This window comes from Ambystoma mexicanum, chromosome 9 (assembly GCF_040938575.1).
Source record: "Ambystoma mexicanum isolate Mex_15411 chromosome 9, UKY_AmexF1_1, whole genome shotgun sequence".
Lineage (NCBI taxonomy): Eukaryota > Metazoa > Chordata > Amphibia > Caudata > Ambystomatidae > Ambystoma > Ambystoma mexicanum.
Genome location: NC_090931.1, coordinates 611611916 through 611627851, shown reverse-complemented (window position 1 = coordinate 611627851; position 15936 = coordinate 611611916). Strand labels below are relative to the sequence as shown.

Below are 15936 nucleotides of genomic sequence, written 5' to 3'. Positions count from 1 at the left end.
TGGGGGCCATCCTCATGCAGGTCACCAAAGAGGGTGAGAAGAGGCCCATCGCCTATGCGTCAAGAGCTCTCACAATGACAGAGCAGCGATACTCTCACATTGAAAAGGAGGCAATTGCCGTACTGTGGGGGTGTCGCCACTTCCACCTCTATCTGTATGGCAGAAGGTTCACGGCGATTATGGATCACAAACCCCTCCTGCCAATCTTCATGGGCACCTCCTCGCACCCGCCGGCCAGAATAGCCAAATGGCTGCTACATCTCCAACAGTACAATTTTGTGTTGGCATATCAGCCGGGAAGCGGAAACCCGGCAGGCTTCCTGTCAAGACACCCTCGAGCGGCGACACCACAGGAGGTTCAGGTGGCCGAAGAGACCGAGGAACATATCTACCAGGTGGTGCAGGCCATGAGGCCAAAGGCTGTCAGCATCGATGACATTGCAGAGGAAACACGCAAGGACCCGTGTTGCGACCTGGTAAAGGATGCCATCATCTCAGGCGACTGGAGGTCCTTCATGAAGAACACCCATAACAGGACTGCGGAAGCAAAGCCGTTCCTCACAGGGATGTTCACCATACGACAGGATCTGTCGATCACAGAGCAAGGATTGCTGCTCAGGGGAAATCACATTATCATCCCGCCGGGCCTGCAGGACCGAATAGTGGCACTCGCCCATGAAGACCACCAAGGGATGGCTCGGACGAAGGCTCGAATTCAACACAGAGTGTGGTTTCCACAGATAGATGTAAAGGTGGAAAGGCTAGTCAACACCCGTCTACCATGCCTGATAACCGGAGCCCCACCTGATCCAGAACCAATCCAGTCGACGGAACGAGGCTCTGGCAGATGGGACGCAATAAGCATCGATTTTTGTAAACTACAAGAAGGCCTATACCTCCTGGTAGCCATCGATGATCACTCCCGATATCCCGAAGTCGAGGTGGTTGAATCCACGGTGGCGGAGGTGGTCATCCCGGCCATCGAGAAGATGTTTGCAACACATGGACTACCCACTACGAGCAAGAGTGACAACGGCGCACCCTTCCAAGGGGAGGAGTTCAAACACTACCTGCAAGAACTGAACATCCGGTATCACCACATCATGCCAAGGTGGCCCCAGGCGAATGGGGATGTGGAACGGTTCATGAGAACAATTAAAGTGCTGAGGTTATTAAGAGCAAATGCCAGTCCGTGGAAAATCGACCTCTATCGGTTTCTGCGAAACTACAGGGTCACCCCGCACCGGACGACTGGTGCCCCGCCAGCTGTCCGCATGTTCGGCACCGTCAAAGTCTTTCATTCCACATCACCCCAGCAGAAGCCCGGACAAGTTTGACAATGGGTGCACCGAAAGAAGGAGAACAGATGCCAATGCCCACATGAGTGCCAAGAGGAGGTCGAAACCATCCAACCACCAGGTGGGCGACCAGGTGGTCATGCTGCGGAACCCGACAAAGTCCAAGCTGGACTCCAGCTATGAGTCTCTCCCAATAGAAAAAGCAATTCAGCAAAGGCAAACAGGTAGATGGGAAATCCTTGGGCCTGCCTCGCATCTGGACCGAAATATTGAAGATTAGCAAGTGCTACACTCAGATGGAATAGTGAATGATAGCAAGCATCACACCTAGACACAAGTGCAAGGACAGCAATACCAACTAACCAATCCACTAACAATTTCATCCCTCTGCATACACCTCTCAAACTCTATCCAAAACACAACCACAAACCTAAAACACAGCAATCCGCATAAACTTCACTACACTGAAACAACAAAACAAACCACACAGACTTGCACAACAGTACACGACGACTACCGACCGTAAAACACCCCACGGCCAGCTAACGGACCCACTGGGCTGAGGCTGCCAACAGCACTACATTGCTCTCTTGCACTTTTCCTGCTTATTCCCACTAAATCGCCCCCCCCCCCACCTTCTCCCTTTTTCAGAGCCGCCAGAGCGCCAGGGGACCACTCCGGTGGTGATAGTGCACGGTACAAATATCCTTTAACATTAACATAAGATTGCAAGTTAGAGAACAGTGGAGCCATAGAGCAGTGAGTTTATAACATTGCATTTCTTTTTAGGTGACTCCAGCTGTAGTTCTCAGAGAAATCAGGATAGCGAGGGCTTCAAGCAAGATAAAGCCTGTCTTGTTATTTTTATTTTATCCCCTTACCCTTGGGTTTGCTTGTTCAGCAATTGAGAATTCAGGGATTGTTGGGCAGGCAAGTCTAGGGGGTCTGGAAGGCTAGCATCATCTACTCCTGCTGGGGACAATGAGCTGGGACCCGACAGTGATGCATAGAGTGTGGCAACGAATAAGGAGATAGCCACTTGGGTGCCTCACATTTTTACCGACAAGGTTGGGTGTCTGAAACTATTCATGCATAAGATCAAACTTAGATGGGATGCCATTCTAGTTGTGGCTAAAGTCCGTGTTAGGGAGAATTGTCAGGAATGTGCCAATTCCCTTCTACCTTAGAGACCCCTAGCTCTTTTGCTGGACTTTAGGACTTTTAATTTCTAACTTGGCGAGAGCGAGAACCTTTTTCCTACTCGCTCATGTATTTATTTTGAGCGATTTAGACTGTTTCTTTTGACTTGAGTCTGACAAACTCCATAGGAATCATCTTTACATTGTGACACAAAGCATCTTCAGTGCAATGACACAGGGAAGTCTCTTCGATGTACCCAAGGTTCAAATACCTTCTCTTGGTGAAACTACTGTTATGTTACCTTTTATACAATTAATGGCTGGTGGCAGTGGTTTACTTCTTACTACCATTGTTTGTTTTTTTACCGTGGGCTGCGTTTGCAGCTGCAGTAAGGCACCCATGGGTGCCCATTTTGGCAAAATGGTACCAGTCTTTTTTCGCCATTTCTTGCTGGAAAAGTCCTGCTTGGTTTGGTCCCTATGTTCGATTTGTCTTTGGTGGATTTACGAGGGAAGCCCGCCTCTGGCTACAGTGTGTCTGGCAGGGGCAGGAAGTGAGGGAGGTGCCCGAAACTCCCTGTGCTTTACACCCAAAGGCGATTGGCCGATTGGCCGGCTGGCTGGCTGTCCGGCAAGATGTGATTGACAGCTAGGCTGGAATGAATGGCAGAAACCTGAATAAAAGGAAAGGCTTTTGGCTTAGAAGGCAGAGTTCACCACTGGACGAAGGAATCCGACGAAGAACTTGGAAGAGATGCCTGCTGCAACTCCTGGACCATTGGTTTGCCCGGTGAAGCCCTGCTGCTGTGCTGAAGCTCTGAATTCGTGTCGACTAGAGAAGCCCTGCAAGAACGACTTCTCCCCTTGAGTTGGTGAAACCAATCAACTCCAAAGTGAACTCGTCTGGACATCCTCTCGGAACTGGCTGTACTTCCACTGCTGCTGGAACCGAAGTGCCAGGGAGAGGAACACCAAATCGAGTGGATTGCTTTTAAGTCGGACCCGAGCACCAGGAAGATCCTCTGGACTTCCCTGAAGCAGGACTGACCAATCCTGAGCCACCTCAACAGTGTACTGGACCCCAGATGCGAGGAAAGTCTGAAGTGGTATCAGAGAATCGCACGGTTGCTATTTGCTGTCAGACACGAGGAGCAGAAACGCCAAAGTGCAGCTGAATTGAAGTTTGCCCATTGCTGTCACCGACAGTCCCATTGTGTTGCAGGAGTCACCAGAAGTCCTCCCTCTTGTCCCCACGACTGAGGCACGGGAACAACAGGATCTGCAGAGCCACACAGGAACAGAAGCCAGTTGGAACCACTTCTTCTAACCAAAGGTACTGTAATGTCGAAGAGAAAATACCTCTTGTGGTTTAGCCTTACTTGTTCTCAGTTGAGACTTGTCTTTGTTAACCTTGCAGAGTTACTTGCATCTTTACCCCTCACAAGCCTCCCAGCTTGTGGCCCTTCAAGGGAATCTTATTTCTACAAATGTTTCTAAAAACATTGTGCAAGATTTTTACTTACTTGCAAAGAAGATATTCAGCTCCCCTTGACTTTGTTCAACTAACATTGGCTGTCCTGGCTCCCTGAGAGACTCTGCTACCTCCGACTTTGTGTCTTTACCTTTCCCCCCAGGAAAGTGTTAATTTACTTTGCATTGGAGGGTTTTAAAAGTACTTACCAGTTTATGAATTATTTGTTAACCTTTGTTCTATTCCCTATTCAATTCTTTGCACCCAAACTCAGTATTGCTCTAAATGTACCAGTGATAAATCAATGTCCATAGTGTCCTAGCTATTTAAGTCACCTGATGGGTGTAGGAAGGGTCTGTGTGCCATCCCCAATGGGTATAATCTGATTTAGAGAAACAGTGTTTTTTGAAGTGTTTTATATTGTTACATATCTTGCTCCCTTCTGAAGAAGGCTTATATAACTGACTGTTAAATTAATAATTGTTTAATCAAGAAACCTTGAGTGTAAGTGTTTATTTGAATAACTGTCACTGTGAAACTCTGTTACAACACTACTGCTCACATTGACCCCTCTGAATATAAGCCTGGATGCTCAGCCACACCAACAACCTGTGTAATACAGACTTGTACCAAAGGTTGGGTTCCTATTCCGAGGAGGTCAATGTTGCTTTAGTCTGCCAAAGGATACTGCACATAATCTTGCCTAACAGTCAGGACAGTACCTTTGGCACTAAGGAGAGCTGTAGAAGCAGAACTTGAACACATGAGAGGGAGTGATTGAACCGGTCAAGGCTTCCGTGTGGGTTAGCCTCATCGTGGTGGCAAGAAAAGCCAATTGGGAAGTGAGGATCTGTATTGATTCGCGAAGTATGGATAAAAATGTAATAGCTGAAAGATTTCCATTGCCTAAAATTGATGAACTGATTTTAGATTCATCAGGAGCTAAGGTGTTCTCTCCGTTGGATCAGAAATCGGCTTATCAGATAAGTCTACACCCTAACTCACTAGATTTAACTGCTTTCATCTTGCATGTAGAGATGTTCAGATGTGCATGCATGTCTTTCGTGCGTGTATCAGTGGCAGGTGTCTTTCAAAGAGTTATGCCTGTTCTCCTGGGTGACATTGAGGGAGTCAAATGCTATGAAGACAACATTTTGGTGTGGGGGGGTCAGATGTCAAGGAGCTAGACAGACGACTTTGCCTTGTTTTGGAAAGGCTAGATGAGTCAGGTTTGACTCCGACATCGGAAAAGTGTTTTCGGGGAAGTGAAGTGGTATACGTTGGGTACAGTTTATCAGAGGAAGTTGTTAAAGACTAGTGCCATAAAGACAATTGCTGGACTGCCTGAACCGGTCAGGTTGCCTTTAATTACTGTTAAGTTCCCTTTATTTCTGTGTGGGTTTGGCCTTGACCTTTCTATACAGATTCCTGGCTCTGGCCCATGGCAAGATGGAGTTTTACAATAGAAGCCTTGATTGGCTAGAGAGAACTGCAGGACAACAATGAACTTTCTAAACTGTCACTCTCTGCCTTTCATCGTCGTAACCCCAGCTGAGAGGACGTGTTTGTAGCTGCTCCTGCTGAAGTCTTGGGCCTAGTGGATTTGAACTTTCAAATCCTGGCAGTCGAGCGGCTAATTATGCGGGGTTGTTCAGGAGAAGAATTCAGGTTTGCAGGAGAGTTTCTGGAAGTTCTTTTTGGAGAAGAAAAAATTCTTAAGCTAAGTGACTTTATTTGGATATGTAAATCTTTGCTCAGATTCATTAGAAACTTTAGGAGATTGTAAATGAAAATTCAAAAGAAGAACTGATGTTACTCTGTTTATAGTACATTGTACATTTCATTTTTAAACGCGCGCGAGCAACGTTAGACTGTTAGATGTGTTCATTGTGCGTGTGATCGTAGCTTGAGTGCGCGAGTGCGAGAAAAGACTGCTACGTGATAACTACAGCCAAGTATTTTCTTAGCGCGTGTGTTCATCAGCGCGTGTTTTTTCTCCAGCGTGTGTTTTCTTCAACGCATGTTTTGCGCGGGTACATTTTTGCGCGTGTGCGCGAAAAGGTTTCAACGGACTTTGGAAAAGTTTGCAAGTTTTCAGAAGACATCACAGCCGTTTGTGAACTTTGGGACTGTGAATCAAGGGAAGGCTCTCTCGAAGACTTCCATTTCCAGATGGCTCTCCGGCTGCATCATGCACTGTCACCGGTTGGCAAACCGACCGCTGCCCGGCCGTCCGGAGCCCATTCGACCAGAACGATCGCTGCTACCACGGCATTCCTGTCTGGTGTGCCCCTGCTGGATATCTGCAGGGCTGCGACATGGAGGTCAAAGCACACCTTCACAAGATTCTACTGCATCGATCGGGACTCCAGGGAGGAGTCCAGGGTCGGCCAAGCAGTGCTGCGCAACCTGTTCGCTTAAGGTGAGCCTGGTGAGGAGGTAAGAGTTGCTTAATGTTGAGTTGTTGTATTGCTTAATGTTGAGCCTGTTGCCACCTCCCGTGGTTGTGCATGTGTGTACTGCTATGTATTCACTTATTCATGAGCATGTGAATCCATGCCAGACCCCATGCTGGAGAAGGAACAAGTTACTTACCTGTAACGGTTGTTCTCCAGCATGGGTCTGGCATGGATTCACATGCGAACCCTCCCGCCTACCCCTCTGCAGCTCTTCACTTGGTCATACTGCCACTTTATGTGCTACCAAATCTGAGGATGGCTGCCAGAGGCGGGGCCTAGGGAGAGAGCAGTCATTGGCTGGGGGCAGCATGACCCAGAGACCAGTGATTGGTTACTACTAAGAAAGACAGATCAGAAACGAAACTGATACTGATTTTTTTCTATACCGAGGATTCCCGGCCTGACGACGGGGAATATTCATGAGCATGTGAATCCATGCCAGACCCCATGCTGGAGAACCCAAGGTGGTCAAACAAGGGATTAGTGTACAAAGTGGGTGAGATGCAGGAGCCCTCAGGACACTGTAGGGTACAGGTAAAGGGTCGGCAGCATCCGATTCTGCAAAAACCCTTGAGGATCGCTCACAGAGAAAGGCTTTGATGATGCTGGTGGCCTCTAGAAAAGTTACATTTGGTGGTGAGGTGTTGGCAAAGGATGTTGTGGTCAACAAGATCGAAGGCAGCAGAGAGGTCGTGGAGGAGGATGGCTAGTTCGCCAGCATCGTGGATGCAATTGAGATGGATTTTAAGGTCGAGGAGGGCAGCCTCTGTACTGTGCCTGGGTGTGAAGCCGGAAAGGCCAGTGCCCATTAGGTTGTTGGACTCTAGGTAGGATTGTAGTTGGACGTATGCAGTGAGGTCTAGGATTTTGAGTAGGTAAGGAACAGTGGTAATGGGGCGGTAGTTGGTGGGGAGGGTGGGGTCAAGGGCAAGCATTTTGATGAGGGGGGTTAGCCATGCTTTCTTGAAATAGGCTGGGACAGAGCTCGTTTGAAAGGAGTCATTGATGAAATTAGAGACGATGGGTGCCAGGTGCTCGGCACACATTTTGATGTGGGCAGGGCAGAAGTCACCCTTACAGTTTGAGGGTTTAAGTTGTTGGATGATGGTGAAACGGAGGAGAACTGGAATGGGGGGCAGGGGGATGGAGCGGGATTTGTCTTCGACAGTAAGCAACGATTTCTTGACAATAGTTTTGTTTTTTTTCTTAATTTGGTGGTTTTGTCAGATAATGCTGCTTAAACAGTAGAGCACCAGGCTTTGTCCTTGGGAAAGTTGGTGATGGGGGGTGCTGGGGCTTCAATTTCTTTGAAGATTTTGAAGAGCTCTTTAGTATTTAAGCTGGTCATGCTAATTCTGGAATTATAGATTGATGATTCAGTGGAAATGAGGGCAGCTTTATATGTTTTGGCTGCAGAGTGAAAGGCTTCTTCGTTGACAATGGAAGGGCATTTTTTCCCCAGAGGTGTTTGAAGGCCCGTTGCTGTTTGCGTAGAGACCATTTCGTCAGAGAACCAATTGTGGGTGCAAGGTTTCTTTGGATGGCAGTTTTGAGAAGTATGTGAGAGTCAAGTGTGTTGAGTATCAGGGCATTGTAGGGAGTGAAGATGGAGTCGGGGTCATTTTGGGCTGGTAGGATGGCGAGGAAAGACAAAATGGTGGGTTCAGGCAACTCAGAAGTGAGTTTGCGCATGTGTCTTGAGGTTATGGGGATGCGCATGGGGTTGTGACAGGCATTGGAATGTTCCAGCAGTAGGAGGAAGAGGATCAGGGAGTGGTCGGTACAGGCAGGTTTAGGTATATACTCCAGTCCAGGGTCCAGCCCCTGATGTGGGTGGGCAAGCTAATGGCTTGCGTAGAGTTCTTCTCTGGCTATGGTGTCGGTTGTATCATGGAGACCAAGGTTGAAGTCTCCAAGGAGTAGTAGTTTGGTTTTGGGCTTGATGGGAGGAATGAGGAGGAGGGGGATGTCTGTGTCTGGGGAGGTAGCATGGCCAGGTTGGCGATAAAGGAGGTGGTGGTTAATGGTAATTTGGGCTTGGGTTCTAGTTTAGCGAGTAGGAGTTTGTAGCCTGGCAGAGTCTCAAGGGGGAGAGGGGCGAGCTGATAGAAATGGAGGCTTTGGCAATGATGGCGACTCCACCGCCAAGCTGGGTTGTCCGGTCGGATCTCAGCAAGGTGTATCCAGGGGGGTGGCTAGGGAACGCTATGGTCCCGCTGCTTCGTGAAGCCACGTACTTACTCGTTGTACTTACAGCCTTAGGAGGCTTACGAAGAAAGGGGTGACGTTTGAGTGGGACTTGGGGTGTGCAGAAGAGTTTCAGACTGTCAAGAAACAGCTACTAGAGTCTCCATTGTTGAGTGGTTTTAAGAGGGATAGCAGGACTATTGTTTGTACAGACTTGGGGCTTGGAGCAGTTTTAATGCAGGAGAATGGCAAAGGAGAGGAGTGGACAGTTGCTTTTGCATCTAGGATGCTCAAGGACGTTGAGAGGAGATACTCTGTTTTAGAGCAGGAGGCATTGGTGGTGGTGTGGGCTGTGATCAAAGTTACTGTCTACCTGTTTGGCAGATCCTTTACTATAAGATAAGCCTTTGGTCAATATTTTCACCAGAGGTAGTCTTGATGGGGTTTCCAGCTGCATTGTGAGATGGGCGACTAGAGTGCAAGGATTGGATTTTGTAGCGGGGCACATTGAAGGCAAGAGAAATGCAGTGGCAGATGGGTTGTCCCACAATGGGATGGTGGAGGAGGAAGAAGATTCTGTGGATGTTGAGGAATTTGAGGGAGGCATCAAAGATGTCTTTCCTGTTGAAGGGTGATCTGAGTAAATAGAATGGAGCTTGTGCCAAGGATGAACTGTATTCGTTGGTGAAGCAGTTCACCAGTAATAAGTAGCATTGTTTGGATTTGGAGGTTATGAGCAACAGGTTTGATAGGAGGGATTTCAGGAGGGTTAAAGATGAACTGATTGTGCAAGTGGAGTTCATGTACAACGGGGAGCGGCTGGGTGTTCCAAAGGAGATTAAAGAAACCACGATTCATTTGGGACATGCAACACACATGGGGATTTCAAGGACCAAATCTCTGGTCAGAGCTGATTTTTGGTGGCCATGCATGGATTCGGATATTGAACAGGTTGTTGTGGGTTGTCCTGTGTGTAAAGAGAGTGACAAGGTTTTGAAGTTTAACATGGCACCCATGGTGTTCCCTGATGTTCCTAAAGTTCTATGGGAGGTAGTGGCTGTTGATTTGCTGGGACCATTAAATGTGCCGGGTGTCAAAGACAGTTATGTCATTGTAGCTACTGATCTCATGTCCAAGTACCCAGCGGGGCAGTGTCGAAGGAAGTTACCTCTGTCAATGTTATTAAGTTTCTGGATGGTGTGTTTTTTGCGTGAAGGTTTTCCTTCCAGGATACTTGGGGACAATGGCCCTCCATTCACATCCTCAGGTTTTAAGTCATGGCTCAGGTCGCTACGGATTGTTAATAAGTTGACTTTGTTGTACCACCCGCAAAGTAACAGATGTGTTGAGAGGTTTAATATGAGAGATTTAGTATGTCTCGGGAGGATAGCTCATTGGCAACGTGCTTGCCTTGGGAGCAAGACGACACGGAGCAAGACTGGGTCGTACCCCGGGTCCGCGCTTTGAAACCTCTGGGTATTAAGCGCATTATAAATAGCCTATCATATCACATCAATAGAACAATAATGGGTGGGGTGAGGATGGCAGTCGCCAATGGAATTAACTGGAAAGAGGATGTGACGCAGAGTGTTCCAGTATAGAATTAAACCAGATGGCATTACAGGTGTCACCTTTTGAACTCTTCAGGGGAAGGAAGCCCTCCCACCAGGTTGGTTGGGGGGGTCCAGACTGGTGAGCAATGACTTCAGTGCAGTGAGAGATCGCATATTGAGGAGTGGTGAAACAGCGAAAAGCAGGTATGATCAAAAAAGAAACTGCTAATTCACCAAGTTTGTGAGAGGTGACATTATTGGCAAGGAATGGGAAGCGGGCAAGGAATGGGAAGCGGTTCGATTCCAAGTACCCTGCCGCCAAGGTGGTGGAGGAACATTATGGTAATGCTCTGATGGTGTTTGGAGGAGAAGTGTGGAGCAAAGAGAGGGTTGCCAGGTATAATGGAGGTGACTCATTTCCTTATATTGAGGTTGATTAAGAAATGTTCAAGATGAGGAGGTGTTATGATATCTTTAAGGGGAGGTGGTGTTAGGATGGACTTTTTAATGCTATGATTTCATCCTTATGTTTATATTCTCACTGTTTAGGAGTTCTGCATTTGTTCCTAAACCCATTGTAAATAGTTATTCCCTGCTTGTGTACATAGTTACATCACTGTGTTCTATGATGTCATGACAGTGAAATAGAAATGTGGCTCAAGCTTCCATGAGTTCCAGGGAGCTAAAAATGATCCTGGAAGGGAGAGCCACAGTCAGACTTTTACTCCTGAATAAATCTCCCAACTTAAGTTCTTGTGCATGAAGTCATCATTGGAGTCTGGTCACTTCACAATACAAGTCTTTTAATAACTGTGGCTCCGGCAACTAGTTTTTCAGCTGTTGCTGCCAAATATTGCTCATTCTTAATTATGGCATTCACAGATTGCTTCACTTCATTAATTACCTGGTTCATGTCTTGGGGACCTCTTGAATGAGGTCATCCATTCCAGCCCACTGTGCTCGGTTCTGCCTTGCCATTCATTTTGTAGCACTGGAGATCCGTACTTCATATGCTGCGGCTATGGTGTATATGTGTTTGCTTTATTTTCTGGTGGCTACCCATTGTTGGACAATGGTGCCCCACTCCTTTTTCTAGCCGCAGTTACAACTAGGGAATCTGGGGGCAAACCCCCTAATGTATGGTGGGTCGCTGGGCACCGGTTTAAATTCTCTCTATATACGAATTTACTGATTTGGTAAGAACTGGATTGACAAAGGATGGGGTCCACCCTCGGATTGACCAAGGATGAGCTCACCCTCTTAAATAGATTTAAGGAGGCTCTGGGACTGGTTTCTCTTCTTGAAGCAGATTTTCAATAAAATCAGTATCCTCATTCGATTCATGCGTGTCAAGCCCAAATCTGCCTTCCACCCTTTTAAGTAGGTCAATGTACAGACACTGATCCTCAGTAGGTGAAGAAGTTCTAGTTGGCTCCGCCACTTGGCAAAGGTAAAGGAAATTCATCTGGTTCAATGTCCTCTCTCTTGCCCAATAACATCTCTTCATCTGTGTAGGTCTCATCCTGATCTACATATTCACCCTCCTGAACCAATTGTTCTAATTTCGGTTTTGTTACCTTTTTCTTTATGGGTTGTTCACAGTATTTCATGGACGAAATCATTTTTGCCATACTAGTATTAATCTGTTCTATTGACAAAGAAGTTACAAGGAGTGGCTGCCCCTCTTCTAACTATTCCTCTGACTCTGAAATCTATGAATCATTTTTTCTGCATTGTTGAGAAAGGGCCCTCCTCCTCAGACAGGTCAGTGGAAAGTGTCAACATCTATTTTGTTGTCGGATCTCCTTATGTGTCTGTTTGAGTATGCGAGTGAATCCGAGTGTGTGAGTCTGAGTGTGTGTTTTTGTGTTTACCTTTGTCTGTCGAGGTTGACATTTGAGAGCTAAGAATATTTTTCAGGATAGGGCTTTGACCACATTGTAAATCTTACTGACATTTTCTTTAATTATGTATCTGTAGATTGATCTATAGATACATGAACATTCCTAAAGGATATGCTCCTGATGAAGGGTTTATTGTCTGAAACGAGTTGAGCTCATTATTTTATTGTGAACTGTTTGGATTACAAAATGTTTTTGTATTTACTCAAAAGACTATTCTCTTTCAATATCAGCAAATACCAATAAACGTTATTGGTCTGTTATTGGTCTGTTAACCTCAAAAAGTGTGCAGGAGATAGGAGGGTCTTCTACTTAGGACACTTAGCTTTTCATTGTTTCAGTGAAACTCATGTGCCAGAGTCGCATTTTCCGTCCCAGAACCTTTAACTACTTTTAACTACTTTAAAGCGTACTCTCTTATCTATAGCTTTACCTTTTATGAATAAACTTGTGTGATTATTGCTCTTCATTCTTGTTCAAGGTTGACATGTTATGCCTGCTGCCCTCCAATGATTTGCGTGTGGAGGTCGAGTGTTAGGTGCTCCACTTTTCATTTTGTAGTGGCTTTTGTACACCTTAGCCAAGAGTTCGGTGCTCTACTTCAGACAGGCTTCATCACATTTTGTGTTGGTGTTTATTTAAGTTGTGTAGCCTTGTGGACGCCAGGTGTCTCCACAGCATGACCTGATGAGAGAAAACACTAGTTTCTTCAAAGTGAAGCTCCGCTCTATCACTTTGGAAACCAATAGCTAGAGTTCTCAAGCTCGATGCCTTGCAGTAGCAGTAGCCTTGCCCTGAAATGTGTCGTTTTGCCGGGCATATGCCGCCCAGAGCTTCGTTCAGCACTCTTAAGGTTTTAGGTTTGAAGAGCTAGCGCACTCTACGCCGAACAGTGTTATGGTCCTTTGGAAGCCAACTATTGCACACGTGGTGCAAGTTCTTCCAAGGGAATTCAAATTAGAACTATCTCCACAAAAAAATTAAAAGGGTTATTCTCTGTGGGAGCAGAGAGTGCAAGCAAGCTAATATTTAGAAAATTAGCTAGGTATAGACTTATGCTACAAATAGGCCACATGTATGAAAATGTGGAACCCGCCACTCTCTCTACTGTGCGCCTTTCGGTGCAGTGTCATGGAGCTTAACAGTCTTTTCTCGACTCGCTGCTTGTATCGATGTCGAAGAAACTTAACTGTCTTTGGACTCTGTTCATCTGTGAACTTCATCAATGAGAAACCAGATCGTTAACAGTAGAACTCTGCAAGTATTTGTCCAACCTAATGATGGTAAAAATATTAATCGGAGGACAGCGATGCCGAAGGGTCATGGAACTCTGTACATGTTGTATACGGATAGTGCGACCAGAGCGTCCTTCAACGCCTCCTTTAAATTTGAAAAGGAAAACAATATGTACTATTCTGCACCAACTACTAGATGGAGGCCTATTCAAAGCATGTGAATCTTAAGCATATGCACACACCTCAAAATTATATACAATTTTGGGAATTGATTTTCTAAGCATGTAAGAGAATTCAAGATACAAAGTCCCATTAAGCAAAAATGCAATAAAATGTTAAAGGCTTTACCTTGTTATTGCCACGTCCCACAGTATCACTTTGTGCAAGGGTCTAATGATGGGAGCAGTTCATTTGCAAAGACAAGCTGTCACAAAACATTTCATATCACAGGAAGGAGTACCCTTGATGACATGTGATCCCCCAAGTGCTTCGAAATCCACCAATCCGGAAAACTGACTCTTACTCCCGATTAAGATTCTACACCTCTTATCTTTTGCATTGCAGGATTTAAACCCAGTGGTTGCTGCAAACAATTATTTTAGTTTCCCAGAATCCTTTGTTTACAATGCTTACCGAGCATAGTCTATGGGGGTCCTGCCATTGACATCTGGGGCCCCTGGGTCTGCTCCGTACACGACCAGCAGCTCGGCCTGCAGGATCTGTCCTGCTTTGGAAGCCACATGCAGTGGAGTGGTCCCCTTTTCCTGATGATGATTAAAAAAAGCAACAGTAAATACAACAGTTACATTTATTTCTGAAAAAGTCACCAAACATTCACAGGTGATCTAAGACATTATGGAAATCAAAGAAACAGTAACACTGCAAACAAATTAGCAGGGTATCAAAAAATGAATCTGTACACATCTAACAGGTGGAGGGTTCTTTAAAAGGTAATTATACTCGTCTAACACTTTAGACATGTTAAATTCATAAGACTATTTTGTAATATTTCAATACATGCTTTAACCCTTTTAGAGTGCCAACACAGCCCCACCTGGGGCCCAGAATGTGAGTAAAAACCAAACAGGCAGGGGTCGAAATTGGGCCAGATGAAGCTGGCAGCTGCTCAAGGCACAGTTACTTTGAGGGTGCATGATCAGTTGCTCCCAGCCTTCACAGTACTAAGACACCAACTTCCTAGCAAAGACTAGAATAGGGCTGTTCCAGTTGGTCTTTTTTCTTTTTGCAGTTCAAGCACAAACAGGGCAGCTATGAGGGATGTCCATAGGTACCACTAGTTTGGTGGGCTCTGAGAGGCAAACTAGTGTATAAGCAAGGGCTTGTCACACTTTCTCTCATCACGCTCTCTCTGGGTAGCATAGGCCGAGCAATAAGGCAGACGCAGGAGATCAGGGGGGTTTGTATGTAGGTATAGTTAGCAACCCTTAGAGATATCCAAGTAATAATAGGTTCAAACCGATGTATATAAAATTCTCCGTTAGGCCCAAAGCACATGCACACATTGATATCTCACATATTTACACAATAGGCAGTCCCAACGTGGGGTTAGAGAACACTGTACACCAACAGTTATACAAAAGCAAAGCAAAAGTAAAACTGGTTTAGTGGGAAGAGAAACAAATTGTATATATAAAACAGCCTGCCTTATACATATATGGCAGTTACCTAAACTTAAACAGTAGTTCCCTCATCAGGAAAATAAACTTCATGTTCTAAAGAGATCAGGCCCCACCGTACCTATGAAGGTGTTTTAGGCAGTCACAAAAGTCATGCTGTGCAAGGCTTTGCAAAAGGCAAGTTATTTTAAAGGTTCAGTTCATAAGGTTTATTTTAAGCAAATGCCCACAAAAACACATTGTTGTTGTTGTTGTTGTTATTGTTAGGTAAGAACTAGTGCAGTCCGACTGGTGTGGGACTACACAAGACTTACCTCGTGGTATAAGGTTACCCACCTTTTAATATAGCCCTGTACTACACAAGTTGGTAGTTTGACTGAGCAGCCAGGCTGATCTTAAGAGGGGTAATGTGAGCTAGGAGTGTGGTATTGTTAGCAATGCGAGTGGAAAAGGCAGCAAAGGTTGTGACACGCTTGCCGAGGGCATACCATTTCTTGCAGTCCTTGTCGGGAGGGTATTCCGATGAGTGGTACCCCTGTCCTTTTCCACGTAGTAGTGCCGACCAGAGAGCCTGGGATGGCATGTCCCCTGATGTAGAGAGGGTCAGGGCGGAACATTTTCTCTAAACAGGGATTGACCTGAAGTGTGAGCAGCGAGGGGGCAAGGCTCTACTTTATGCATTTCAGCAAAGGGACAGCATGGCTGATCGGGGTCTTTTCCTTCAGGATACCTTCCAAGAAGTCCGAGTCAGGAACAGCTTCCTGTGTGGTAATCTTCAGGTGATCAGCAGCCTTCTTTAGAAGGTAATTTAACAGCATCTGGTCGTTGATAGGGGGCCAGAGTCAGGGCCATGTCGGGGGGTGGGGTGTGGTATGCCAGGTGCCCTGGTCATCCTCAGGGTCCCAGTCCGTGTCCCGATAGGTAGGATCCTGGCCACCCTGGCTTGAGTCCTGGTCAGGGTCATCCAAAAAGACATCTACCTGGGGTCCCGATGGGAATCCTCCAGGGATGAGAATCGAGCACCAGGAGAGAGGAGCCTCTGCGACTTAGGGATAT

At 46.2% G+C, this 15936-nt stretch overlaps 1 protein-coding gene across 11 annotated transcripts in view; it reads right to left on the bottom strand.

Moving 5' to 3' along the window:
* Nucleotides 1–15936, bottom strand: part of GIT1 (GIT ArfGAP 1) — a 583248-nt gene that overhangs the window by 343717 nt on the left and 223595 nt on the right. For all 11 annotated transcript variants that reach the window (XM_069615265.1, XM_069615266.1, XM_069615270.1 and 8 more), the window contains exon 6: nucleotides 13877–14007. In XM_069615265.1, the coding sequence (XP_069471366.1) occupies nucleotides 13877–14007 (131 nt within the window). The remainder of the gene's footprint in view (nucleotides 1–13876; nucleotides 14008–15936) is intronic.